Source organism: Taeniopygia guttata, chromosome 6 (genome assembly GCF_048771995.1).
Source record: "Taeniopygia guttata chromosome 6, bTaeGut7.mat, whole genome shotgun sequence".
Lineage (NCBI taxonomy): Eukaryota > Metazoa > Chordata > Aves > Passeriformes > Estrildidae > Taeniopygia > Taeniopygia guttata.
This window is the reverse complement of record NC_133031.1, coordinates 2733579-2759543: the sequence shown is the minus strand read 5'-3', so window position 1 is coordinate 2759543 and position 25965 is coordinate 2733579. Positions and strand designations below refer to the sequence as shown.

Sequence of the window (25965 nt, the reverse complement as noted above, 5' to 3'; positions counted from 1 at the left end):
GGGGAGAGAAAGCCACTCAGGAGGAGTGGTGGGAAGGGAAAAGGAAGAGGTGAATTCTTGTGTTATGGAGGAGAAAGAAGGGGGAAGGAGTCATAGTAAGGTAAATAATGCAGGAAAGGATGAACTGAAGAAAAAGAGGATAAAGCAAATGTATAGAGGCAAAATGAATTTTAAAAGATTTTTTTTGTACTCCTGTGAAGATTAGAAGGAAAACGGATTTTTTAAAAAAAAATGGTAGACCCCGAGGCTAAAGAATTGTGTTAAAATAATTTTAGAGACAGCGGCTGATATGTGGAAGCTTCCTCTGATTATTTTATTGAGTTTTTAAAATTTAAATGCTCAACAGGTTGTTTCTTATCTCCTGCTTTTCCTTTCTTCCCTATTGCGTTGTCCCTGGTGGATGAGGAGGGGGAAAAGAGGGCTGAAAGGCGGGGATGCAGCAGGGTGGGATGGCACAGGGAGCAGAGCATCTCCTCTCCCTGGGGATTTCAGCTGCTCCTTCTGCCTACCAGCACTGCCCCAAGGCAGGAGTTGGAAAGGGCTTTCCCTGGGTGCACTTCCCAGCTGTCTGGATGGAAATGTGGGAGCAGGAGTGGGTGCACACTGTGGGAGCTGTTCCCCAAACCCTTCTGTGAGATGAACTCGACCCTGGTGCAGGCAGAGCTGCTGCCTGGCCCGGGGCTGATCCCATTAGGAATAAATCAGCCAGAGCTGCAGCAGGGACTTTTCCAGCCTGTCCTGCCTGATGCTGTGGAAACATCGAGTTGCTGTGCTCCAGCAGGTCAGACAAGGCAAGGACAGCAGAGCTGGGAAGGGACTGCCAGGACTGGAGGGGAACAAAAACACCAGTTGGTGGGCAGGTACCAGGCTGATGTGGTGGCCCAATCTTTACAGGATTCTTTGGTAAAATAGGAGCAAAACAATTGCTGGTGGGAAGAAAAGGGTCAGGAAGAGAAAGTCTGCCTCCACTAGCAATATCCCCCTGCCCTGATCCCCCAAAAATTCGCTTTTTCCCACTTTTGCTCACTGCAGCATCAGTGACTTGAATAGATCCCTATTGCAAGCTGTTAATTTAGTTAAAGCAAGGAGGAATAGAGAGAATTGTGTGGGAATTTAATGGAATTTCAACCAGTTCTCACTACACAGGCTTGTCCCAGGATTTGTGTGATAGGGAAGTTGGGAAAGCAGCAGCAGGATTTAGAGGTCCTCACTGAGACCGTGTTGCATTGCCACGGGTCCTAAATCCTAAATCCTGCTGTGTTTTAAGTGCCCAGCTGCCAATCAGGGAGCTGGTTCCTCAGCCCTGCATCCTCCTGCCCCGGGGCAGGGCATCTCCTGTGCCTCTGGAATACACAGGAGCCCTGCTGGCATTCACATTCCCCAGCATTTCCTGCCCAGTGCAGGTCATGGCACTCCAGCACCTCTCCTCTTCTGGAAGGCCCTGGAAGCATTTTGCGTGTAATAACATTGGCTAAAAGTCCCCAGCCTGCCACCTGCAGATAAACACTACAGTATCTTTAATTATAGGGTTTTTTTTTCTTCTCTTTCCCTTTCAGACAAAGTCAGAATTCACAGTTGAATTTTCTGTCAGTGACAGCCAAGGGGTGAGTGTGACTTCTCATTTCATGGTCTGCAGCACGGGCAGAGGGGAGCAGGGGGCGTGGGTCACCTCTGAACCAGGGGAGAGGGGTCACCCCTCGGCCCAAAGCCCAAAATCACAGCCACCAGTGGGCTTTAGGCTCTAAATCCACACCTGAAGCTGACTCCCTGCTGTTGTCCTTGGGTCCACAGGTGATCAAAGGGACAGTGAACATCCAGGTGGGAGACGTGAACGACAACGCCCCGCAGTTCCACAACCAGCCCTACAGCGTCCGCATCCCAGAGGTAGGCACACCTCTGCTGCCCTCAGAGGCCACCCCTGCTCTCTGCTTGCCACCACAGAGCTGGCCACCAATGCACAGGCCTGTCCTCTTGCCCTGGACCTCGTCAGGTTGTGGGAGGATGAAACTTCTGGAAGTTACTGCCTGAAAACGGGCAGGAGCAGGGTGTTTGGGGTGTTGGGGGTGGAAGAGGAGATGTGGTACTTTGGGGATGTCTTCCCCATGACAAATGGGAAGTTTGCAAATGAGTGTAAATGAGGATTTGTGTCTTGTTCTCTTCCTTGGAGCTGAGGGCGTGCACAGCTCTTGTCACAGAGGTGACCTGAGGCAGGACCGAGTGTTTCTCCAAATGCCCGAATTCTGGCAGAGTGCTGCCCAAAGGCTTCTGCCCTGGCTGGTGATTTCCTTTAACATCCCCCTAGCAGGACTGGTCCCATCTTGCCCCTGGGATAAAACAGGTGGGAAGGTGCCACAGGAGATGTCTGGCCCAAGCTCCCACTGATCCAGCGAGAATTTTCATGTTAGGTCAGATTGCTCAGGGCTTTATCAAGCCAAGTGTTGAATATCCCCTAGAACAGAGTTTCCACAGGCTTTTGCTGCTCTCTGTGCTGGTCACTGCAAGGGAGGTGACATCTATTCATCCATCAGGGACAGCTTCTGCACATGCAGCCTGACTTGGCTGGGAGTTTACAGGTCTCATGTGAATTTAGGCTTTAAGCTGTGGCTTCTGGTGCCAGGTGGAGAAGGTGAGGATATTCCATTTGAAACAGGGGGTTGGTAGAGCATTTGACATCCTCCAGTGGAGGAAACCTCTTTTTGCACCACAGTACCAGGGCAGTTTTCCCAGACTCTTCCTGGGGTGTGGGTGAGGTTCTGTGTGCATTGTGTGTGTGTGAAATGAAGCAGCTCTGGTAACTGAGAGGTGCAAACGATTGTGTTACCAGGGTGTATTTAATATTCCTGCTGCTGCTGCCCTGCCGTGCTGGGCTGTGATCCCTCCCCATCCCTCTGCTGCCAGGATGAGGTTTCTTCATTAGAGCTGCTCGTGATGTATGAGCTGGAGTCTCATCTTTGCACCAGGTTATCTGAAACCTCCCCATGAGAGTGACGCTGGGCCAGGGGCATTTCTGCTGCTCCTCAGAGCATGAGGGGTGGAGAAGTGACTTGGCAAAACCCACAGCAGGTGCCCCTGCTCCTGCCCATGCTCGGGGCTCTGCAGTGGCTGTCCTGCCTTGCTGCTGCTCCTCCGGGTCGTGCTCTGCCTGCAGAGGTCTGCAGAGCAAAAGGAATGGCAGCAGGGTGGGAGGAGAGCAGGCTCCTCTCCCCTGCCCTCGGACTGACCTCTGGTTTTGCTGTTGCCCCCTCTGTGAAGAGAGGGAAGTGGGTTTGTGTGACTCCTCTGGGAATTATGGCTGTGTTAAGTGCCAGTTTTTTATATACCTGGAGTATCTGTGCCACATCTCTTCTTTCTGATGGCTTCTGTCCTTGATGCCTCAGGTTTTAGCTTTTATATTTTCAGATTCTGTGCTGCTTTAGTGGGTGGGTCTGGGCTTCATGTGAGGGGATGGTGGCTCTCTGCACAGAGCAGGGAGAGAAAACAATTCCTTCTCCAGCTGGGACCAAGGACAAATGATCCAAATCTCAGCCCAGGAGCACAAACAACGTGGGCTGGAGAGAGAAAAACAAGCAGGATGGGACTGCCTGGGCTAAAGCTGGAATTGAACAATGAACCCCAAGCTGCAAATGGAACAGAACTGATCAAAATGAGAGACCCCCTGACCAGTTGTGCATTTTGTGACCATTTTGGGACCACCTTGGCTCTTGTGCTGCCCAAAGTGAATTGCTGAGGCCTCCTAATAAATCCCTACTTTATTCTTGAACTCTGCCTGGCCTCTGTTCTAGGCCAGCCTTCACAAGGCACCATCCTAAGAGCCAATATTGCAAAACTTGAGTTTTCTCGATTTCCAATATTAACCTGTGCCTGGCCTGGGGAGCAGGGAGGGCAAAGGTCCTGACTTTGAATTATGGAATCTTAGAGCCACAGAATGGTTTGGATTGTTAAAGCTCCTCTAGTTCAGCTCCTGCCGTGGGCAGGGACACCTTGCACTGGTTGCTCCAGCCTGGCCTTGGACACTTCCAGGGATCCAGTGGCAGCTGCAGCTTCTCTGGGTACCCTGTGCACCCTGTGCCTCCCCACCCTCACAGGGCAGAATTCCTTCCCAATATCTAATTTAAACCTCCTCTCTTGCAGTTCAAGGCCACTACCCTGTGTCCTATCACTCCATGCCCTCATGTAGAAAATTAGGGCTGGCTGAGAAAAAGAAACTGCAGGCAAGTGATTTGGACAAAAAAAAAAAAAAAATATATATATAGATATATAAAAGAAAAAGAGGCTGAACCTTAGAGCCCCTCTGTGCCATATCACATGCTGTTCACCTGAGCTGTGGGTCTGCTGTGGAGGATTTCCAGCAGTGCCTGGCTGCTTGGGGTACAGCAAGCCTGGCGTTCCCCCCGTGCAGCCCCTATCTCCTGGCCTTGGGAGCTGTGCTCTTCTGGAGGTTGGCCTAATCTAATTATGAGGCAGAGCATGCCAGCTTCCAGTTTCTACCCGTGATCTTTAACCAAGGGCACCGATCAGAGGTAATGAGCCACAAATGCCTTGCTCCGCCAGCATCCTGGAGGCACTCCTGTTCTTTTGCCAGGGAGAGAGAGCCTTGCTTTGCCAGGCACTGTGAGAGCAGGGGATGGGGTCTCACCACCTAAAGAGGACCCTCCAAGGGCTGCAGGCCATGGGAGGTGTCAGCAATAAACTTTTTCTGAGTGTGGTGGCACAGCTCTCAAGGAGGAGATGTGCACCTGCCTGTGAGACCTGTGCTGAGCTACGAGTTTTCCTTGCTGCTTGCTCGTGACTACTCGAAGCTGGAGGTGATGTGGCATGGAAAAGTGGTGGGGTCCCAGCCAAGGTGAGGGATGACAGGTCACCCCATGCTCCAGACAGCTTGAGGGTGAGCAGCGAGGGCACAGGTACCGAAATCCACCTCAGAGAGCACCCAGCCCAAATCGAAGGGCCTGTGGAGAATGAATGAAGAGGGCTGGAGCCTGGAGAAAGAGGAGAGGCTTGTGTGGTTTTCAATAGACTGGCTCTGTGCAGATTTGGCAGCTAATGAGGGTTTTTCTCTTTTTAATTTTGAGATAAATGGATGTATCGATTTGCAGTTGTCGTAGCTAATGGAGCAGCAACCGAAAGGCTATTTAAACCTCGCTGCTGTTGTGTGGCACTCGGAAAGTCAAAAGAAGAGTGTGCACAAATAAATGGAACACGAAGTAAACTGACCTTTAAAAACAATACTGCCTCTAAATACCCATCCTGGTGTTTTACAGGGTCTGCTCGGTGTGAGAATGGGGATTTATTTGGGCAGGGGCTGCGGGTTGTGGTGTGGGAGGGATGGGGAGGATGCAGCACAGCAGCTCGGAATGCCCAGATTGGGACTGCTGGAGTGGCACCGCTCCCCTGTGCTTGCTGTGTGCTGATCTCATCCCTGGAATAGTGGAATAGCTGCCAGGGGGTGGGAGGGGGATATTGGGCTATTTCTCCAGCCTAATCATCCGTCCCGTCTGGGCAAGGGCGCCCGGTGCTCCGCTGGCCCCGAGGCAGCCAGGCGGGGCGGGCGCGCTCACGGCTGCAAAGGAAAGGGGAATCCTGCTAGCATTGGCAACTCAATTCACCAAGCTGGCCTCGACAGAGCTCATTAAGTTCCCGTGTATTCATTTCAGGCTAATGGCTGTCATGCTGGCTGCTGTTTGATTTGCTGTAATAGGCTTTTATGGCTTTCCAGTTTGCGAGAACGTGCGTGCCCGTGGCCGTGCCCCGTGGTGCTGCTGTAGTACATTAGTTAGCTGCTCATGTGCTCGCTACTCTGACCTTCAGGGTTTGTTCTCCTCTTGGATGCATCCCCTGCACTTCATCTCCTGCACACAGCCTCTTTTCTACCCCCCTCAGCCAACCCCAAGGTACCACGTTTCTGGGAGTCTCAGGGTTTTGGCTTTTAAACACAAAGAGATCTATTGCAGAGCTTGTGGCAGGTTGTTGTGGCCATGCCTCAATTTCTGGCAAGTCCAATCTGTTTCATCTAATCTTTTTTCCATTTGGCTGGATCCACAGGGAACTCAGAGTTCTTGGATTGTCACGGTTCAGTGCTTTGAGGTGAAGCAAGCAAGTGGAGTGGAGCCAAGGCCCTGTTTGTGCTACCTGGTGTGATGGGGACATCGGGGTGGACTGTTCCCCCTGGGTGCCTGCTGGGCTTTTTGTCCCAGTCCCAAGCAGGGAACCTCCAGGGGCTTCCACACAACTTTCCCTTTGCCTTTAATTCCTGGGGCAGTGGTGGAGTCACCATGCCTGGAGAGGATGTGGCACCTGGGGACGTGGTTAGTGGTGGTCTTGGCAGTGCTGGGGCAATGGCTGGACTCAATCCTAGAGGGCTTTTCCAGCCTAAATTGCACTATGAGGTAAACTGACTTCAAATCTAGTCCCTCCTTGGGAAAAGCTGGTTTCTCCTATAAGCCCCAATACCCTGAGCTTGCATATAAAGCCACCCATGGCTTTCTCTTGGTCTTGGAGCCTCAGCAGTTCTGACACGCTGGCAGAAAGGTCATTTGATTCTTGGTTTCTTTGCTGAATGTTCCCTCAGGAGGTTTCCACTGGAGTTTTCTCTCCTTTTGTGCTCTCCCCCACCTCATTCCTTCTGCTATATTTATAATATAATACATTTAAGAAGTGATGTGTGTTACATCTTGAGGTTACGCAGCCCCATTCCTGGAAGTGTTCAGGGACAAGGTTGGATGGGGTTCTGAGCCACCTGGTCTAGTGGAAGGTGTCTGTGGCAGGGGGTTGGAGCTCCGTGGTCTTTAATGTACCTTCCAACACAAACCATTCCATGATCCTGTGATCTTCCAGCAAAAAGCTTGGCACTGGGCCCGAGATTGCAATTCAGCGCCTCAGTCATTCATGAAATGACAGCTGCACCACAAGAGAAGTACCTGTAACTTCACAAGGACACAGGAATTAGAGCTCTGCTTTCAAATTTGTAACCACAGCCCTCTGCCTTGGGAATGTGCTCATCTCATCCCGAATTCAGGCAGGGAGGGCTGTGGGAAGGGAGCTTAAAAATGGAAAGGAAAGTTTCTGGTCTGCACACAGCAGTGTTGAGGTGGCCACGGTCCAGCTTGCAGGTGTCTTATCTCCTGAGCTTAGCCCTGATTTGCCAATCTATTTTAATTGGGAGGCAGGCAGGCACTCACCATCAGCAGCAGTCCCTTCTGCTCGGGGAGCAGCCTTTGGGACTGAGCCTTCACCAGCTGCTGGCCACCATTTCTGTCCTTAATATGGGGGTGTAGCTGAAATCGTGGCTTTTATGATGTCTTTTTCTTAATTGTGCAGAAAAGTATTTGGCGGGGAAGGAGGAGAGCAAGGAGGGGAGCAGGGGCAGGGAGGAGCAGAGCAAGGCCCAAAAGCCCTTGCTGTAATTAAAATTATTATTTTGCTTTAAGGGTAATAATGTCAATAATTACATCCGTTTCCCTGCCATCCTGCCCAAGAGTCTTCGGGGGCTCGTATAATTCTATTGCCATGGCTCCAGGCCTGGCGCTGTGCATACGAAGCAGCTGCCACGAGCTGAGCTCCCCCTCAGCTGCATTAGCCAGTCCCTTGCACACCCTCAGACACCTTCTGGGGCTTTCTTTCTTCCACTCCTTTAAATAAAGAGTCTTTATAGTGGAGGTGATGATAGCAGAGCTGATAAGGAAGATAGACCACACTGCAAAAATGGTCTGTAATCACTGCTGGCTGCTTTCCTCCCTAGTTTCTTTTTTTTTTTTTTTTTTTTTTTTCACTCTTTGTTTTCCTTTTCTCCTGGTCCTTATGTATCTATGTGGAGTTTAGAACTGAACAAATAATTTACAGTGAATGACTTATCCCCCAAATCCAATCATCCCTTCCTTCCACTACCTTTGAGCATGCAAAAATTTGCAAGTGTCTTGAACTTCTCAGTAAATCATATGCAGTCTTTAAAATTTATTTATTTATCTGTTGTGGGATTTTTTTGTTTGTTTGTTTTTACAACTTCCTGGAAAGGCAACAAGTGATTCAGTGAGATCTTGAAGCTGTGTTCATTAAGCGCTGTTGGACAGAAAAGCTGGTTCTCCTTCCTGGCTACATCAACACCTCCATCTTCCCTCCATCCAGGCACCCCATTTGTGTGCCCAGTGGTGATCTCTCACCTCCAGTGCCTGTTGGACAAATAGGAAGTGGGAATTTGACTGGTGTTTGCTGTACCAGGAGGGTCTGTGGGAATCCAGAGCTTCCCTCTGGCTGCCCTGGAAGTTCTGGGACCTTGGCAGGGGATCAGGAACCCCCCTGGACAGAGCCCCCAGAGACACTGTCTGTGATCTCTGTCCATGGAAAAGAGTTTTCAATCTTACAGGATGAATTACCAGCTCTGAGTGTTTGATATAAGTAATAATTAAGTGTGGCACGGGTGCAAAAGTAAAATTTTAGGATTCTAGATAAGGGGTTCAAAGGGGACAAGATGGAGGAAATTGGGTGTGTTTTGTCCTTTTTCTTCTTCTTCATGCCCTCCATGTTTCACTGTGGTGTTGGCATTTTTCTGTTGGTTCAGGCTGGGGACACACTGTTCAACGTAGGTGACAGATATTGGCACGTTATTGTAAATCCAGCACAGGTAGTTTGTGGTATTTAATGTTTGTAACATCCCACTGAGGGCAGAGCCCCACACGCTGCCCTGCAGGACAGAGCTGCGGCAGGGCAGCAGAACATGTTAGAGATAAACAGAATAAACAACCTTGAAACCAGCACAGACCAATTATGGCTTCTGCTTTGGCAACGGGGCAGAGAGACAGAGACTTTCTACAATCTCGGGATCATCAATACCACAGATTCTGACATTTGCTCTCTGTTGCACAGGTGATAATCTGCAGCAGGTGAAGCACTTCCCAAACTTCCCAGACATCCTCAGTTTTAATTGTCTTTATTGTTGCTGTCCACGTGCAAGCGAAACATAAATGGGCTGGGAAGTGCAGTCCCTGTCTTGGGCTTTCCTTCTGGCTTTGGGATGCTGGCAGTGTCTTCATGCAAGAGCTTGGAAGCACAGCAGGCACCAGCTGTCATCTTCTCCCTGCTTTTTTCCACCAGGACTGGAGGAAAGAATGTAAATGAGACACAGTGCAGTGCATTGAGTAAAACACAGGGTTCGGGCTGAAGGGGTTTGCACAGCTGACATTGTAGATATCAGAATTCTAAAATGGTTTGGGGTAGAAGGGATATTTAAAGGTGATTTACTCCATCCCCCTGTCATGGGTAAGGATGATTTCCACAATCCCAGCTTGCTCCAAGCCTTGTCCAGCCTGGCGTTGAACACTTCCAGGCATCCAGGGACAGCCTGGATGCTTCTCTGGGCATCCCCAGCCTCGTTTTAAATAATTTTCTCCTTTGAAGCTGTGCCCAAGTAGGTGCTCAGACCTGGAGCATCCTTCACTCTGAAGGTCATCTGCCTGCAAGTTTTTGTTGTTACTGCTGGCGTGTCTGCTGTGACGCCAGAGGGTCTTGAGTGACGTCCTAGGGAGAAAGAAAGTGTCCCCTGTCCCCTGTCTGCATTCACCAGACCCTGGTCCTTTAATACACATGACCGAGGAGTGAAATGAGAGATGCAACAGAAACTACTGGGGCGGAAAACTCCAAATGGCGTGGAAGTAATGTGTAAAGTGTCCTGGAGATAACAGTCATTTCCACCAGGCACAACTTGGGCTCTTTCTGGAAGGGTACTGCAGCAGAGAGGGGGGGCAGCCTGGAAATTAGAAATAGTCATGTGGTTCTGGCCAGTGGGGTGCTGGGCAGGACGAGGGGAACGGGGAAAAAAGCAGGCTTTGACCAGAAAGGGAAGCCAGTGTGGGGCAGCAAGTAATTTGGTGTCTCCATGCAAGAGCTGTCGCGCTGGGAAATTAGGAAATTATCTTGAGGGTGAGGAAGGGAAAGTGTACAGCAACATCCTCTGAGTGAGGAGAGCACAGGCAAAGAGGGGCAAGGTAACTTGGGTAAGTCAGTAATCATTCCTTATGGGAGAAATGGGAAAAAGGAGAACCATCCTCAGTGCCCGAGCTCCTCGCTGTGGGTGCTGAGGGCACGTATCTGCTGCCTTCAGACTCTGCTGGCTCTGTCCCAGTGCCACCCCTGAGGTCAGGACATGTCTGAGCTCAGAGTGGCTGATGCCAGGTGATGGAGGCTCCTCAGGGTGCTGCTGGCAGCGGGTTCCTCGGAGCAGGCACGTTCCTCTGGAGCAGAAACAGTGCTTGGTGGTGCCACAGCACTTCCTGCTGCAGGAGCAGCTCAGCCTGGCCTGGAAGGTCTCTTTTCCAGGGGACATTCCAGCCCAGCCCTTTCAGTGTCATTACACTTACACATCTGGGCAGCAGATGGCTTCAAGGTCTCTTCCCTGTCTCTGTGCTGCTGGGAGCAGAGGGGTGAGGAGGGAGTGAATGTGACCTGCTGGCAATTAGTTTTGTTTTATTTCCCTTTCCTCTGGTTACCATCTTCTCCCAGGAGCCTGGGATGTAACTTATCTCATGCCAGCCAGCAAAAGCTGCGTCCTCTCGCCTCACATCCCTGTTTTGTTTACCACCCTCTCCATAGCTCACCTTTGGACTCACCAGCAGGACCGTGCCTGGATGTACACAATGGTTTTTAGGAATAGTTTTTAACTCCTTCAGGTGGTGAGCAGCAACTGCTCCATGCCAGGAAGCAAAAAACCCATCACTGAAAATGTATTTAACAATTTTACTCACATATTCATGCAGTTTCTTGGTTTGGGCTCCTTTTTTCCATCACAGCACCTAAATTAAGGGATGATTAAGGTCTTTCTGAATGGAGCTGTGTGAGGGACATAAATTTTAGGGTACAGACCCTTTTCCACCTGCAGTAACCAAGATCAGCAGCAGATCCATGAGGTGGGCACACATTAGCATCCTCACTCCCTGCAGCATGGGAATGTGAAGCTGCAGCTGGCATGAGGCACTTTTTCCGATAAAAACACCATTTTTAATTAAGATGGAAATATTTAGGGAAAATGTTTCCATTTTGACAGCAAAGCTGGGGAGAAATAGCATTTCAAAAGAACCATAAAAATCACTCTTGCAATAGATTCATTCCAATTTCTTCTTGAGAATTGCATTTTGTGTTTTATTAGTTTGTAATGTGTCAGTGACAGTCATGTATAATAAGCTTTCTACTGCTGGTCAAACTTTGTGGTAAAATAATAGACTAAATCAGCCTCTCTATAAGTTTTTAAAATATTTATGTGTGAACTGAACTGTTTGTATCGGTTTCAAACTATTTTCATTACAAATGGAAGGAATTTGATCTAAGTAGAAATTTCAATCAAAATTAGGGGCCATTACTTAATTTCAAACATTAATTGCTGTGGGAACTTTAAATGTGGGTGATTTATTTTGTTAGTGCAAATAATGGAGAGAGCAGGGAAAGTGAATAGAGGGTTCAAGGCAATTTTGGCTCAAGGAGGAAAAATATGGGGAGCTTTTAGTTTTGGAGATTTGCTTTATGGGAGATGTGTGAAACATATTTATTTGCATTTCTGAGACACGATGCAAACCCAGTGGGTGAAAAAGGAGAGGTGGTCACAGCTGTCACTTTGTGTAGGATGATGGTTGCTTGTCCCTCTTTTTCCAGGAAACTGAGCTCATTCTGTGTGGTCAGGGGGTTTTGCTGGGCTGCCAGGGAGGTGTGTTTGGCTGCAGCTCTGAGCTCAGGTCATGGTTATACCAGCAACCCCCTTGTTTTCCAGACCTTGCCTTGGCTTTCATCGTGGTGATATGTTACTTCCTTAGGCTTGTCCTGCAATTGTAAATCAAACGGGAAGGGGCAGTGGGGAGGAGGGAGGGAAGAAGAGGAGGTCAGCCTCCTCCTGCCCAGCCTGTGTGTGATTAACCTCAGCCACTCACACGTGTTTGGAGGCACCTTCCGACCTGGAGTCCACCTGCTTGTGCCAGGTTGGCCACCAACACCTTCAAACTGGTGCTTAAGGAGGAAAAACAGGAGTTTGTAACTGATAGGCTGTCTGCTGGTATCCAAAGGATGCTTTTTAAGCACTTCTCCATTCATTACCATCACTGGAAGATGATCTTTCCCTAATTAGTAAATATTTATTTAAGGGTAAGTTGAGAGCGTCGTTTTCCGAGCTGTGGAAAAAGAGGGATCTACCTGTGCTCCATCCCATAACCAGAGCTCGGTGAAAACCCTGAAAAGGGAACAATTTTTACTGCCTATGTGATTTAGATGACCCTGAATTGAAATGCTAAATCTCCCTGAATCTGCTGCACAATAAAGTGCTTGGGAAAACACTTTATTAAATGCACAGCCAGATGTGTGTTTGCAGATTCCTCAGCCCCCCAGGAGAAAACTCCTTGGGATGTGCTGCCCGTGCCTGGCCTTCGAGGGGGCTGAAAGGGAAATGGCAGGACAGGTGGATGGTTTGTTTTCCCGGGTGTAACTCATTCCTGTGGGAAAGGAATTTTGCAAAGAAGCTGTGGCTGGTGGTGTGAGCCCTGTGAGGATGGTGGCACTGCAAGGCACCCGGTTCTTGCAGCCAGCAGGGAAATTTCACCCCAGTCCTTGCAACCAGCAGGGAAACGGTGCTGGGGAGAAAGGCCAGGAGTTGTGCAGATGGGGATGTCTCTGCCCTGTGGGACAGTCATGGCATTGCCTCTGCACACCTAGAAGGTCCTGCTGGGGCTGGGGAGCGCTGGAGAAGCTGGATCCCCCTGCAGTGACAGGGATCCCCACCAGCCTGGTGTCCCTCTGTGTCACACTGCAAGGCTTTCCCTTGGCCACCTCCTTTCTGAGGGCCTGGAACACAAGAGCTGCCCTGTGTGGAGGGCAGTTTTATCAGCAAGTTCGTGCTGATTTCTCTCGGGGTTCCTAGGTCAGGGTGACCCCAAGAGATCAAAAAGAGCCTTTACTTCCCTTTCCCTAGCCCGACGCTGCCAAAGAAGGAGCCTGGAATGCATCTGACTGTGCTTTCAAGGTTGTTTATTTCTTCTTATCCAAACATTCCTTCTCTGACCTGCCAAGCCCCGGCTAGCAAGGAGGCCATAACATTCTGCCCTGAGCCCTGGGTGGCCCCCACCTTATATACTCAAAACTACGTGTCTGTGTTTACAATTTCCTCACCAATTCCTATCATCTATGTTAGACTGTGAATCTCTACCTTAAACCAATAGAAAAATGTCACCATCACACCAAGACACGGAGGACAAGACAAAGAAGAAGGCCAGGACATGCCCAAATTCCTCCATCTTTTACCCCCTTGAACCCCATTCTAAAAATCCCAAAATTCTACTTTTCCATCCTATGTTCATTCAAATATCACACTGCTCAAACCTTATGATTTGTAATCCCTCGTACAAAGTTGGCAGCTTTTTCACGGGCTAAAATCGAAGCCACAGGTGGTTTTGACTTTGTGCCAAGGTCTCCGAGCCCCCTGCCAGGGTCTGGGGACAGCCAGGGCAGCCAGAGGGATGTCCTGGACTCTGAGAAGTTTGCAGCTCCAGGGCGTGTGCTCCATCACCCATCCCTCGCCCGGGCACTGTCAGGAGGAGGTCAGCTCTCCTCTGGCAGGCACAAACCTCTTTCTCACCTGGCTGTCGAAGCAGTGAGAGCTTCACCACCTCCTTCTCTTACGGTAGCACCTCTGAAACGGAGTGTGGGTGTCTGCACTGCGCTGGCCCCATGTCTGCGGGGTGGGTGGGGCGTTTGGTGGCCCAGAAGCTTGCACCCAACACCAAGGAGCCTGATCCCCACGTTTCTGGTGCTTTGGGCTTGGGAGAGGCAAGCAGGGGCTGGAAGAAGAGCACAGAGGAGCCACATAAATGGTAGATGGTGAGGAGAGGAGAAGGCAGCCTCAGGGAGATGTTTGGGAAAGGCAGGAGTCAGGCAGAGGAGAGCAGAGCCTCACCTCCATTCTGCACGTCCGAGCTTGAGGCTGGGCTGCGGCAGGCAGGCTTTGTGTGGGGGGGACCTGCTTAAAAAGCCTCACCGGAGCGTTATGGATTCGGAATGTGAAGGGTAATTGAGCTGAAAGCCATTCTCCTCCCGCAGCCGCGCGGCGGGACCCGCTCCGGCGCCCCGAATGCCAGCCTGGCATCCTGCTGGCAGAGCAGGAGCTGGGGAGGCACCCCCGGCTCACTAAACACCCAACTAAACCAGCAGAGGAGAAGCCACACCAGGGAGAGATGCAGAGGAAGGTTTTTCTTTTTTACAGGAAGGTTCCTGAGCTGCAAATCTCCTTCCTTGCAGGCATTGGTTTGCTCTTCAACTCGTCCCTGCAGCTCAGGTGCCTTCACCCTGTGTCCTTCTGTGGTCACAGCCTTTGGCTGGCTCCTTCCCAATCAGAACTCCACCAAGCAGCCCCGTGCTTTCTCCCTGTGGTGCCCATTAAGAAAATGCCACCCATACACACACAGATGCTCCAGAGCACTCACTGGCATGGCCAAATGGCTAATTCCAAATGGAAATTTGGAATAACCTGAAGAAACAGATGAATAAAAATCTTAACAAAAAGAGGAGTGTGGCTAGTCAGAGTGGGTGTAGTCATTAAAAGCAAAAGTGAGGGTTTAGTGATTGTCCCTTGTCTCTCTAGTCCTGGGAGTTCATGGAAGGGGACAGGGGCTTGGAGAGCTGCTGGTGCAGCCCCAAGGAGGGAATTAGAGAAGACCCCCCCAGTTTGGACCCCAGCACATCAATGGTGTGAGATGCTCAGCCCAGTTGTGCACCCTGTCCTCCGTTATTGATTGCTGAACAGGCACAGTTAAGTGCCTCTCATTAATATTTGTTTTGGTCTTTTCCCTGAATTCTGATGAGTGGAGGAGATGCTGCTTATCTCTCTCCTGCAGGTTTTCTTTCTAGAGGATTCCTCTGGCTGGTGACAAACCTGGGCTCTGTAGCCCTCAGGATGAGGGATGAATTGGTGGCTGACACGAAATCTTGGAAACTCTGCAGAAAGAAAGCAAGGAGGCAAAATTAACACAAAATTAAGATGTTAAAAGGCTCTGCTCACGTCATCCAGATGAAATATGGAATTTCAGGCTTGCCTGTGTTTGTAAATGTCTTACAAGGGACTCTCTGGGCAAGTAGGTTGTGCTGGCTGAACTTTGAAATGGATGAGCAAGGAGGAATGTTGGGATGTGGAGCAAGCAGCCAGGGCCTGCTGCTCATCAGAGGTCCGGTTTTGAGGTTTCAGATTGAGAGCAGAGGCTGTGGGAGTGGGCATGTTCATAATTTGGGTTGGGAGGGACCTTAAAGCTCATCTTGTTCTGCTCCCCTGCCATGGGCAGGGACAGCTCCCACTGTCCCAGGTTGCTCCAAGCCCCATCCAGCCTGGCCTTGGACACTGCCAGGGATCCAGGGGCAGCCACAGCTTCTCTGGGCAGGCTGTTGCACTGCCTCTGCCTTTGGGGTGCTCTGTGTTCTTATTTCTCTTCTCTGTCCCTAACCCTGCTGTGGGTGGGTGACTCTCCCTTTACCTTCTGCCCCCTTTTCCCAGGCAGCACACAATGGCCACAAGGGCCTGAATTGTTGGGTTTTGACCAGTTTCTCTCATCAACTCAGACATGAAAGAGATTTCTGAGACTTGCTTAAATAGGGCAAAGCACTTTCTCTTTCTGCCTTGTATAATAATGCCTTGTTTGTTAGGCTTGACTTAACTGCGACTGGCCCACCCAAAGCCATTGAAATGATTCTGAGCAGCAGTTTCTGCCTGCTCAGCTTGTGCTCCCAGGCACTTTAGGTGCAGCTCCTGAAATGAAAGATTTCTGGTGTGCCCAAAGGCAGTGAAGAGAGCTGTTTTAATGTGGTTGCTTCTCCAGCTTTTCAACAGAGAGTTGAGTCCAGGCTCTGCTCTGGAGTGATATTAGAGTCCATGGAGCATGAGAAACTGCATTTGTTTGTGGGTTACAAATGAAGACCTGTCAAAAACCTTTTTAGGCAGCAACAGAAGTTTTATTTTTCATGATACATTTAACTTTTGAAGGCTTTGCCTCTCAAGGAGGCTTAGCTCTTCTCTCTCTCTCCCTTTCTATGAGTTTGGAAAAAGATGGTTGGCAAAAGCTGCTCTTCTCTTTCCCGCTCTGCCTCCCCAGCAGTTTGATGGAGTGTTGGATCCTCTGGGATGCTCTTGCTTCTGGAAAATGGTGTGGCCAGGAATGAAGGGGGTGGCAACACTGGGGGAGAGGGGGAATGGGATATGGAGCCCTCCATGTACTTCTTGTGGGAAGAGGGCACAGGTTATTCCCATCGATTTGGTGTCAAGAGATGTTCTGCAAAGGATAAATGTGTTTATAGGATTTCTGTCCTTTTGTTGTAAGAAGAAGGACACCATCCCTGGACACAGGAGTTTGCTGAGAGAGTGTCACATCAGTTCTTCATCACCGTGTTTGGTGTTGCAGCCCCGTTCTGAGGTGCAGGTGGTGTGTGAAACAGGCTGCTGCTCCTTGCTGTCTGCTGCAGCTCAGCCTTTTATTCAGTGCAGGCTCTTGACAGGCACTGGGAAGCTGATTTCAGACACCATCCCTCATTTTGTGTGCTCCCAGGTACATCCATAGCTTCCATCTGAGCATCTGAAGCATCTGCCTGGCAGTGGGTTTAGAAATGTGCTATGAGCGGACGCGTACAGAACAAAAAGGGGTTGTCAGAGCTGATGGGATCGTGGGTTTTTCTGCCTCCCTCCAGGCCCTGCTCAAGAGTTGTCTCACAGCATTTGTGGGGAAGGTAAGCACTTGTCACAGCCCGTGTTTTTGTGTAAACTCAGCAGTGGGAGCTCTCCCCTGCCCACCCAGGAGGATGGGAGTGCCAGGGGCTGGGCTGGCTGCTGACAGCCTTGATGCAGAAAGGTCTCCTCTAGCTCAGTCCTGCTGCACCAGCACTGGGGGAGCATTCACGAGGATTTTCCTGCCATTTGTAGGCACAGGTGGTGTCATGGCCTTAGTAGTGGTGGTTGGTGTCAGAAACCCAAAGAGTGCCAGGGGCTGAGGAGGAGGAGCAGTAAGGAGAGAAGCAAACAGAAGGAGCTGCACGGCTTTTGTGAAAATAAATCTGCTTGCAAGGACAAAGGACCTCCATTGCAGAGAAGGAGGAGAAACATGCTCCCGAGTGTTTGGGGGGATTTTAGCAATCCAGCGGGTTTTTCCTTGGGGAGGAAGTGGTAGTGCTGACACATGGTGATTGCCTGGAGCTCCCAGACAGTCTGGGACAAGGAGGTTTTAATTAACTCATTCTTCTCACATCCAAAGTTCATTTGTTTCAGTTTACTTAGACATCTGCTTTTCCCCCTCCTTTTTCCTTGGGAAGGGGTGAGCATCCCTTGGCTCTGGAGCTGGGGGAGCTGCTCCTGCTGCCCACCCACCACGTGCCACGGGGCAGGGAGAGTTTAGCACGCCCAGGGCTGCTGGGGTGCCCAGGCAGCATTTCTGCTCAGCTGCAGCTCGTGGAGGTGCAGGAAGGATGTTCTGCTGTGTTTTGCTCTGGGCAGCGCAGAGGCAGCACCAGCTCCTGGTTTCCATCCTCCAGAGGCTGAGTACAGCTGCTCATGCCCAACCATGGAGCTGTCCCTGCTTCAAAAACTGCCCCTTTTCCCTGTTTTTTCCCAAAGTTCCTTTGATGCTGATTGCTGAGCTGCTAGCAGAGTAGATCTTGCTAGTTTGCAGCTTGGCATATTCCTGCTGTGTGTCCCTTCCAGTGCTGTGCTCCCACAATGGTTGGGCTGCTTGAGACCCTCTGGGGTTCTGTAGACCCCAGACCTGTCCCCACTGCCTCAGAGCCTGTTCCTTGTAGCTCATGTCATGTTCTCTGCCCTCGAGGTGAGTGGAAGACACCAAATATTTCCCCTCCATTCTTCCTTGCCGTGTTTTTCCAGCAGGGATTTCTCTCACCAAGCTTGTTGTGGGCCATACATTTTGAGTTGGCACACTGAAAGTGCTTTCATTTAATACTTCTTTTATCAGGGTTGATTTTCTATTGCTTTTTCCCTTTGGGTGTGCTTGGGGGAATTTATTCTTTTTAACAGGTTTGTTCCAGTGTCAGGTATTGGCTCTAAAAGGCTGGGGGGAGGTGGGGGGGGCTTTGATTTGTTGCATGGAAAATGCATTTGGCTTCTGTTCCCTTCCTTGAACTGGGAGGGATGGAAAAGAGGAGGAAAGTGAAACTTCTGCCAGTTTAGCAGCAGCTTTCTCATCCTGTGTGTCACACTTGCTTGTCTTCCTCTGTCACCAGAGGTTGGGTCTTGCAGGAGGGTCATGCAGAGAAGGTGCCAGACTTCTCCTTGTGTATTTTAAGTGGCACATCCCTAATCCTTGCAGGTAGCACATGCTGGCACAGTTTTCCACCTGCACAGTGCTGGCTGATGTTAATATTCCTGGTGGAGCAGTGCTGGTGTTCTCAGTTGCAGCAGTACCTGTAGGAATAAGCACTTTTTCATGTTGTGAAGGTGTGAAGACAGTGATTTTATTCACAGAAAATGCATGAGCTGGTTGAAGTCACCCTGTGAGAACTAGGGGAATGGGCACATGGAGACAGGATGATTTTATTATTTTATTGTATTTCTTTTCAGTGCTATTTCCCCTTTATTTTTCCATTATGTTCCACAAGTCTCAAGTTTCTCATAAGCAGAACTAGAAGCAGGGTTTTGGGTTGGTGATTTGGTTAAATCCCTAGGAGGGATTAAATTGAGAAATACCCCCATACATCTCCCTTGCAGCTGAGGGCAAATTTAACCACTGATTCCAAAGCTTCCGAAAATGGCTTTGTCTGAAAATGAATTTTGCCCTCTCAAAGTTCAAACATTTATCCTGAGCCAGAAATATACACAGATTTGCTCTCTAATTTAATAAAGCCATCCAAATAATATGATTTCTCCCATAACCATCGTTTATGTTTCACAGCGAAATGATAATGAGAAAGTCATTAGAAGTAATAAACAAAACAAAACCCACACAGCAAATCCTTCACCGAGCCTGACGGATGGGAAGAAGAGCAGCATTTGAGTCTTAGGCCACGGAATGTGCAGCTGTTTTGAAGGAGATGCGTTCTTAAAACATTATTTTTACATGTTGCATTTTAATGGGGTTTTGCTGGTCTGTGCTTGGGGTGGGTACTGCACCCGTGCCAAGCTGGCATTGCTGCTCTCACCCCTGGTTGCAGTGGGTGATTAACAGGCACCTTTTCCCCCCTCCCCTCCAAAAAAATCCCCCTCCTTATCACACCTTTGACAAGGTGCTTTTGTTTAGATTTCTTGGTTAAGTCCTGAACCCAGTACAGGGAATGTGTTGAGAGCAAGAACTACATCCAAAAGCACTCTTTTTTAGCTTTTATTTATAGCTGGCTGTGCACTTTGGAGCCTTAGCACTCACTTCTGGGTTAGCCTCGGCCAGGTGAATTTTTCTTTGACTTCAGTGTTTTGCTCCAGTGGGTGTCTAGATTGGATATTAGGAAAAAATTCCCCACTGAAAAGGTTGTCAGGTTTGGAATAGGCTGCCCAGGGCAGTGTTGGAGTCACCATGGCAGGAGGGATTCAGTGGCTGTGTGGATGTGGCACCTGGGGACATGGGTTAGCGGTGGGCTTGGCAGTGCCCAAAATATCCCACATTTGTTGCTGCTGGATGTTTATTCACTGCCTCTGATCCAGGCATTGGGGGAGGAATAGTATTTTGGTGACAGCTCTTATCTGCTGGTTTATTGGGGCTGTCAGGCTTCCTCATGGGTCTCATTAATTGGTTTTTAAATTAGAGGATTTCTTTTGTTGATTTTTGTGCTCTCAGAATCACAGCAAAGGCGTGTGGACCCAACACACACCTTCCCATCACAGACAGGGGTGGGATGCTGGAGGAGGAGAGATTTAGCAGTGCAAAAAGCTCTGTAAGGTGACAGGAGCAGAGAGGAAGGAGTTTTCCCCTGCTGCCTCCGTTTCTCAGCTCTTGCTGTCCTCTGGCCCTTATCCCTGGGCTTCCCCGTCCTTCCAGATCCCAGAGGAGCTCCAAGGGCTGGCTGTGGCACTGTTGGTGCCATTCATCCTTAGTTTTTGACCCTCCTTCCCTGGCCCGAGCCAAGCACTAGCAAATAACTCCTCCAATTAAACAAAAAAGCTTTTCATTCTTCTTACACTGAATAGAAAATAAAAATCAATAGAAGAAATTCCGCTGGATGAAGGTTTTGGAGAGCATGTCTTGCTCTTTTCCTGCTGCTGACCGAGCCATGTAGAAGCCTTTTTAACTTCTTTTGAAAAACAAATGGTACATCTAAGCTGTCCTTGGGCAAACTCTTGCCTGCTGACATTTCAAAAATTGCTCTTTAAGGTTCCTCCTCACTCCTTCCTTCCTTGGGCTTCTCTCTCTTCCTAAAAGAAAATCACATTTGTATTTATATCTTTGAAAATATAAAGTTTAAGTGAATAAATAACTGTGCACAGGCTGGAGCTGCATGGGGGTCAGAGAGGAGAGAGCTCTTCCTGCTTTTCACTCCTTTTCCCTGGCCAGATATGCTGTGAGCAATTGGTTCTCCCCTGGGAAAATGAGACTCCCTGGCCTCCTGGCTGCTCTCATCCAGGAGGAACTTTTGTATTTAAACATGCTTAGCACTAAGCTGAACATGAATTTCCCCCAAGCCACCAGAAGCAGCTCCCAGGCTGTGTTTTCAGCAGCCTGCTCGTGGCAGGGAGAGCTGCTGGGTGCGTGAAGCCTCTGGAAAGCTGGAATGCCTCGAGGCATCCTTGTTTAAAACAAGCTCCCTGTTCCTGTCCAGAGGGCAAATCTTCATCTGGAGGTGCCTGAATTTGTTTTTTCCAAGAGGCTGAGCCTAAGGATGGTTTGGCAGGTGTGTGCTTGATTTGCCAGGGAGAAGCAAAGCGATGTTGTTGTCCTGTGTAGTTGTCTTGGCTGCTCGGATGCTCGGCTGTCCCTGGGGAACAGGATGGCTGCTGTGGGTAACTAGTGTAAAATGCAGAACCCAGTGGAAAGAAATGATGATACCCAACTCCAATTCAGAAGGCTGAATGATTTCTTTATTATAACTATGCTATAATGCATTAATATACTATATAAAGGAAGATACTAAAACTACAAACCTACTTTCTCTAACTACCAAATCTAACTCATTCCCAACTCGTGACCCTGTTCGCTGGAGTCCAGCCCCAGGTGGGTTGGATTGGCCATCAGGCTCAAACAATCCTCACCAAAATCCAATCAAGCAATCACCCCAGGTAAACAATTCTCCAAGCACATGCGAAAAACAAGGAGCAGGAATAGAAATTGTTTTCTCTTTCTTCTCTTGGTGCACCTCTATGAACAATCCTGAGAGAGAGAGAGAGAGAAATGTCCCTGTGACAGGTAACCAGCCCTCCTGGGGCTGAGAACTGAAGTCATTGTCACTTGGGAGTGCTGGAGGAGATCCTGGTGGCTGCCCATGGAGTAAGAGCCCAGATGAGAGATGTGGGGCTCTAGGTGGCTCCTCAAAATGCAGTTTATTGTACCCAAGATGTTACAGCAGTGCAGGGTTCTGGGTGACAGACCCTGTGCCTACATCCTGGACTGCTGTGACATCTTGGGTACAATAAACTGCATTTTGAAGAGCCACCTGGAGGCCTGCATCTCTCATCTCAGCTCCAGCTGCAGACAAGCCTGAAGACCCTTTAGTTTTGGTTACATTTCATTATATACTTTTCTTTGCTGAGTATCTTGATACTTAAGAACCCATCTATACCTTTAGTTTTACCTGTAGCCTATCACAACTGCTGTAATTGCCATATAATGGTTAATACTATCCAATCATATGAGTTAGTATGTTACAGTTTAAGCTTTTTTTTTTCTGTTTTTCCATTTCCTTGCAGTGGAAAATCCTTAGACCTTTTTTCTACTTGCCACATTGGCATGTTTATTTGCCTGTGGTACCTTTCTGTTTTCCCTGAGACCTATTTCTGCTTGGTAAAAACATATTTTTTGTTTGTGATCAACATATCCTTTGCTCTTGTCATAAAACCTCCTTCCAACTCAACTTAACCTTTGCTTTCTCAGTCATCAACTAAGACAGGCTCAGCAATCCTCAGTTTACATTTCCTCTTCTCTATCCAAATTTGCTTCCATCTCTATTTCGTTCTCAGGTTCTACGTTCAGAGAGCTTTCTGCCAAGCATACCTATCTTGAAACTTTCTTGTCAAACTTTCATCCTTCCAACACCATGGCTTTATGGAGAGGTGTGAAACAGATGCACTCATTGTTTTGGGGGGATGTTAATGGTTCTGTAGGATGGGCCTTGTGTGTGGCTGCAGTGTGGAGGGGTTGAGCAAAGCATGGAAACTGGGGTTTAAAAAGTGCTGGTGGAACACAACTGCGGGGAACTGACAGATGTGGTTAGTTAATGACTGCAGAGGTGCTTTGGGTAAGAAGAATTGCAACCCCATGTTTTTCCTGCAGCCTCTTTTTGCTGCCTTTCTGGAGGAAATGCCAGTGCAGAGGCCAGAATGCCAGAGCTGGCTTTCCCTAAAATCCCTGTCAGGATGTTACCTGAGGGCCTCAGGAAGGTGGGGGATGATGGCACAGCCATGTTTTGCTGCCAGACTTCCCCATCCCTGCCAGAGCATCCCCAGGCTGAAGGCACACCCTGGCATCCTTCTGAAGGCAATTCTCATTCAGCCAGCAGTGGTTTGGAAATAGTCACTCATCAGGCACTTATGGATCTTTCAAGCACCTTTCTCTCCCTAATAATCCCACCTCTTGGGAGGTATTGATTCTCCTCTGTCGGCTGCCTCTTGGTATTCCACAGTCTGTGTCAGCCCGTGGAAATCGCTGTGCTGTCATTTTCACGCAGCAATTACCTGCTCCCAACTCCTTCCATCCCCACTCCTTTCCCAGACATCCAAACTCTGCAGTGACAAACCACCCTGCAGGAAAGATGGGCTCAGGGTTTGGGAGGAAGGCTCACACAGCAAAAACTTTGGGGAGAGTTTCCCTGTGGTGCGATTGTCTCAAAGGTGCTCAGCCAGTTTTGGAGGGTGTTTTTTGCACATCCAACACAAGAGGGATGCCATGGCTTCCCAGCCTGCAAATGGGACTTCATGCCTTGCTTTTCTGCTTGTGCCAAAAAAACTAGGAAATTTTTCACATGGCTTTTGGGTAAAGGATTAACCTGGAGAGATGAGGGCAGCTGTTTCCCAAGTCATCCTCAATCCTCTTGTGGGGAATGGGCTCTTTCCAGTACCTAGAGGGGCTTTGGACTGGGGTAATGGGGAATGGCTTCAGGCTGCTATAGAGCAGGGTTAGATGGGATGGTGTATTGGGAAAAAAATTGTTCCCTGTGAGGCTGTGAGGCCCATCCCTGGAAGTGTCCAAGGCCAGGTTAAAGGGGACTTGGAGCCACCTGGGCTAGTGGAAGTGTCCCTGCTTATGGCAGGGGCTTGGAATGAGATGGTCTTTAAGGTCCTTTCCAACCCAAACTCTCCTAGGACTCCTCTCACTCTCCAGAAAGTCATCCTTTGATTTGGGGTTATGGTTCACCCACCTGAGGAGGGGCAGATTTGGGAATTCGTTTTAATTTCATTTTAGGTGATTTTTTTTTCTTTCTGGGTGAACAGAAATTGAATGACAGGAGGATTTGCAGCAGTAGGGTTTCCTCCAGCCCTGCCTGCCGTGGCACAGGAGCTGCAGCCCCTGAGGAGTGGCACCGAGCTTGGCACAGAGTCGCACCTCCAAACTCGAAGGCATTTTGTTATTAAAGCAGCATGCCTGGGCAGTGAGGGCTCTCACTTGAACACAATCCCCATTCTAGCAGAGAATAAATTAAAAAGCCAACTGGCCACGGCTGCCTGCGAGCGCCAGGACCAGAGATAGGGCCAGAAGTCAGATAACAAACAGTGTCCAAAATTGCAGCGCCTGGTGCATGGCGTGAAATTAAAACCTCTCCTGCCTCCTCCTGCACGCCGTAACAAAACAGCTCCTGACACAGTCTGCCAGCAGCAGGAGTGAAGAGGAGAATAATTAAATACATGGGAGTTTTTGCATCTGAGCGGAGGGAAGGGATGGGGCTTTTGTGCCATGGGCCTCAGGGGTTTGGTCCTGCAGCTGGATTTGAGTCGGAAGGGTCAAAACCCCCAAAAACCGGCTGAGAACCTTTGAGACAATCGCACCACAGGGAAAATCTCCCCAAAGTTTTTGCTGTGTGAGCCTTTCTCCCAAACCCTGAGCCCATCTTTGCTGCAGGGTGGTTTGTCACTGCAGAGTTCGGATCTCCGGGGAAGGAGTGGGGATGGAAGGAGTCGGGAGCAGGTAATTGCTGCGTGAAAATGACAGCACAGCGATTTCCACGGGCTGACACAGACTGTGGGATACCAGTCTGGGCTGCCTTGGTACCCTGACGGGCAGGAATCTGTCTTTTCCCCCGGTTTTGTTGGCTTTTCCTCTGAGTTTGGTGCCTCCACCTTCCCTGTGAGGCTCAGCAGCAGCTCTGAAATGTGCCTGTGTGGTACTGCCTGTTCTCTCCCCAGACCTTGCTGGCTTTCCATCCCTCGGGAAGGACATTTCTCTGGAGTTACCACCCAGGAGTGATGAAGAGGGCAGCACTTTTTAATCAAAGTTACATTAGGTGAAGCTGATATTATTCACTCTGCTTTATTGCTGCTATTTTTACACGGGGGTTAGAAGTTAATACTACCCAGCGAGCCTGGTTTTGCTGGATTCTGGCAAGCCCCAAAATCCATCAGCACATCCAGACAGGGCAGGAAAGAGCCCAAGCAAAAATAAACTCACTAGTTGAACTGGGAAAAAAAAAAAAAACCACAAAAAAATGCAGTTAAAAACCCAAACCTTTATAAAAACCAGACCCTTGATAACTGAGGGTCTGGTCTGGAAGGGCAAAACCCAGGCAGGACCATCAGCTGCAATCAGCAGAAAGATGAGCTGCTCCAATCAGCACGGGAAGGGGAGCAGGAGCCTGGCAGGAGGGCTGAGAGTGGGGGATGCAGGATTAGTTTTTCCCAGCCCTGGCAAATGATCCTGCCTCTCTCCTGCTCCTCAGCCACAGCCACACGTGATGAGGCTGTTGACAAGGTCTGATCCTGGTGGGGGGATGTCAGTGCTCAGGAAAAGGCTGGCACTGAAGGCAGTGCCTCAAAGGGAATGATTTCAGCAAGGAAGGTTTTTCCAGAGTTGTGTGGGTTTGGGTCTGTCTGGGTTTGGGGTTTTCCCCCCAATTCAGGTAATGCCATGTTACCTCCTTGGGCCTGGCAAAGATGCTGGCAGAGCTGGGACCTCCTCTGCTGCTTGCAAGAAGATGTGGTGAACTGAGAGAGGGAAGGATGGAGTCATCTCTGTTTCTAGAAAAGGACAGAAGTGCACGTTTTCTTCTTTCTCCTTTGTTTTCTCTCTCCTTCTCCTTTCCCACCTTGTTCCTGCTCTTTAACACAGATGTCCTGTGCTGGCATGTGCTTTCTAAGCCTTTTCCTGCTGTATTATCCCTGCAGGAGATATTGTGGTGAGCTTTTAGGACCCCATTGCCTTGGATCTTGTGACGGTCCCAGTTAAAACAAATCCCAAAACACCAGCCAAGCTCTATTGTAGTGAAACACCAGGTCTTTTTAAAAACCACTTAAGGTATTTTTAAAGTCTGCTTGACATAACTGGTGTCACCAGTAGATTGCTTTGACTCTTCTTCTGATGTGAATTCTCAGTGTGCTTGGCCAATTCTTTGGGCTGGATTGTAAAGGCTGGTTCCTTTGACAACACGAGGGGAAATCAGAGGGAAAAATTGTTTGCCTCAACACAGAGGCTATGAGACTTCAGGCAGACACATGCAATTGCAGAAAAAAGGTTTTTAGAAGTTTTTGCTGCCATCTTTCCCCAAACCATGGTTAGGGGGCAGTTTGAAGGAGAGGTTGGGTTTTCAGAGGGGGTTATCAAGTTAATGTTGAGGACTGGCTTCACACTGACAGAGAGTAGTTTTGGGTTAGATATTAGGAAGAAATTCTTC

At 49.2% G+C, this 25965-nt stretch overlaps 1 protein-coding gene across 1 annotated transcript in view; it reads left to right on the top strand.

Annotated features, from left to right (window-relative positions):
- Window positions 1-25965, top strand: part of CDH23 (cadherin related 23) — a 188037-nt gene that overhangs the window by 41777 nt on the left and 120295 nt on the right. The window contains exons 5-6 of the mRNA XM_030275637.4: window positions 1557-1604; window positions 1792-1884. Of these exons, the coding sequence (XP_030131497.4) occupies window positions 1557-1604; window positions 1792-1884 (141 nt within the window). The remainder of the gene's footprint in view (window positions 1-1556; window positions 1605-1791; window positions 1885-25965) is intronic.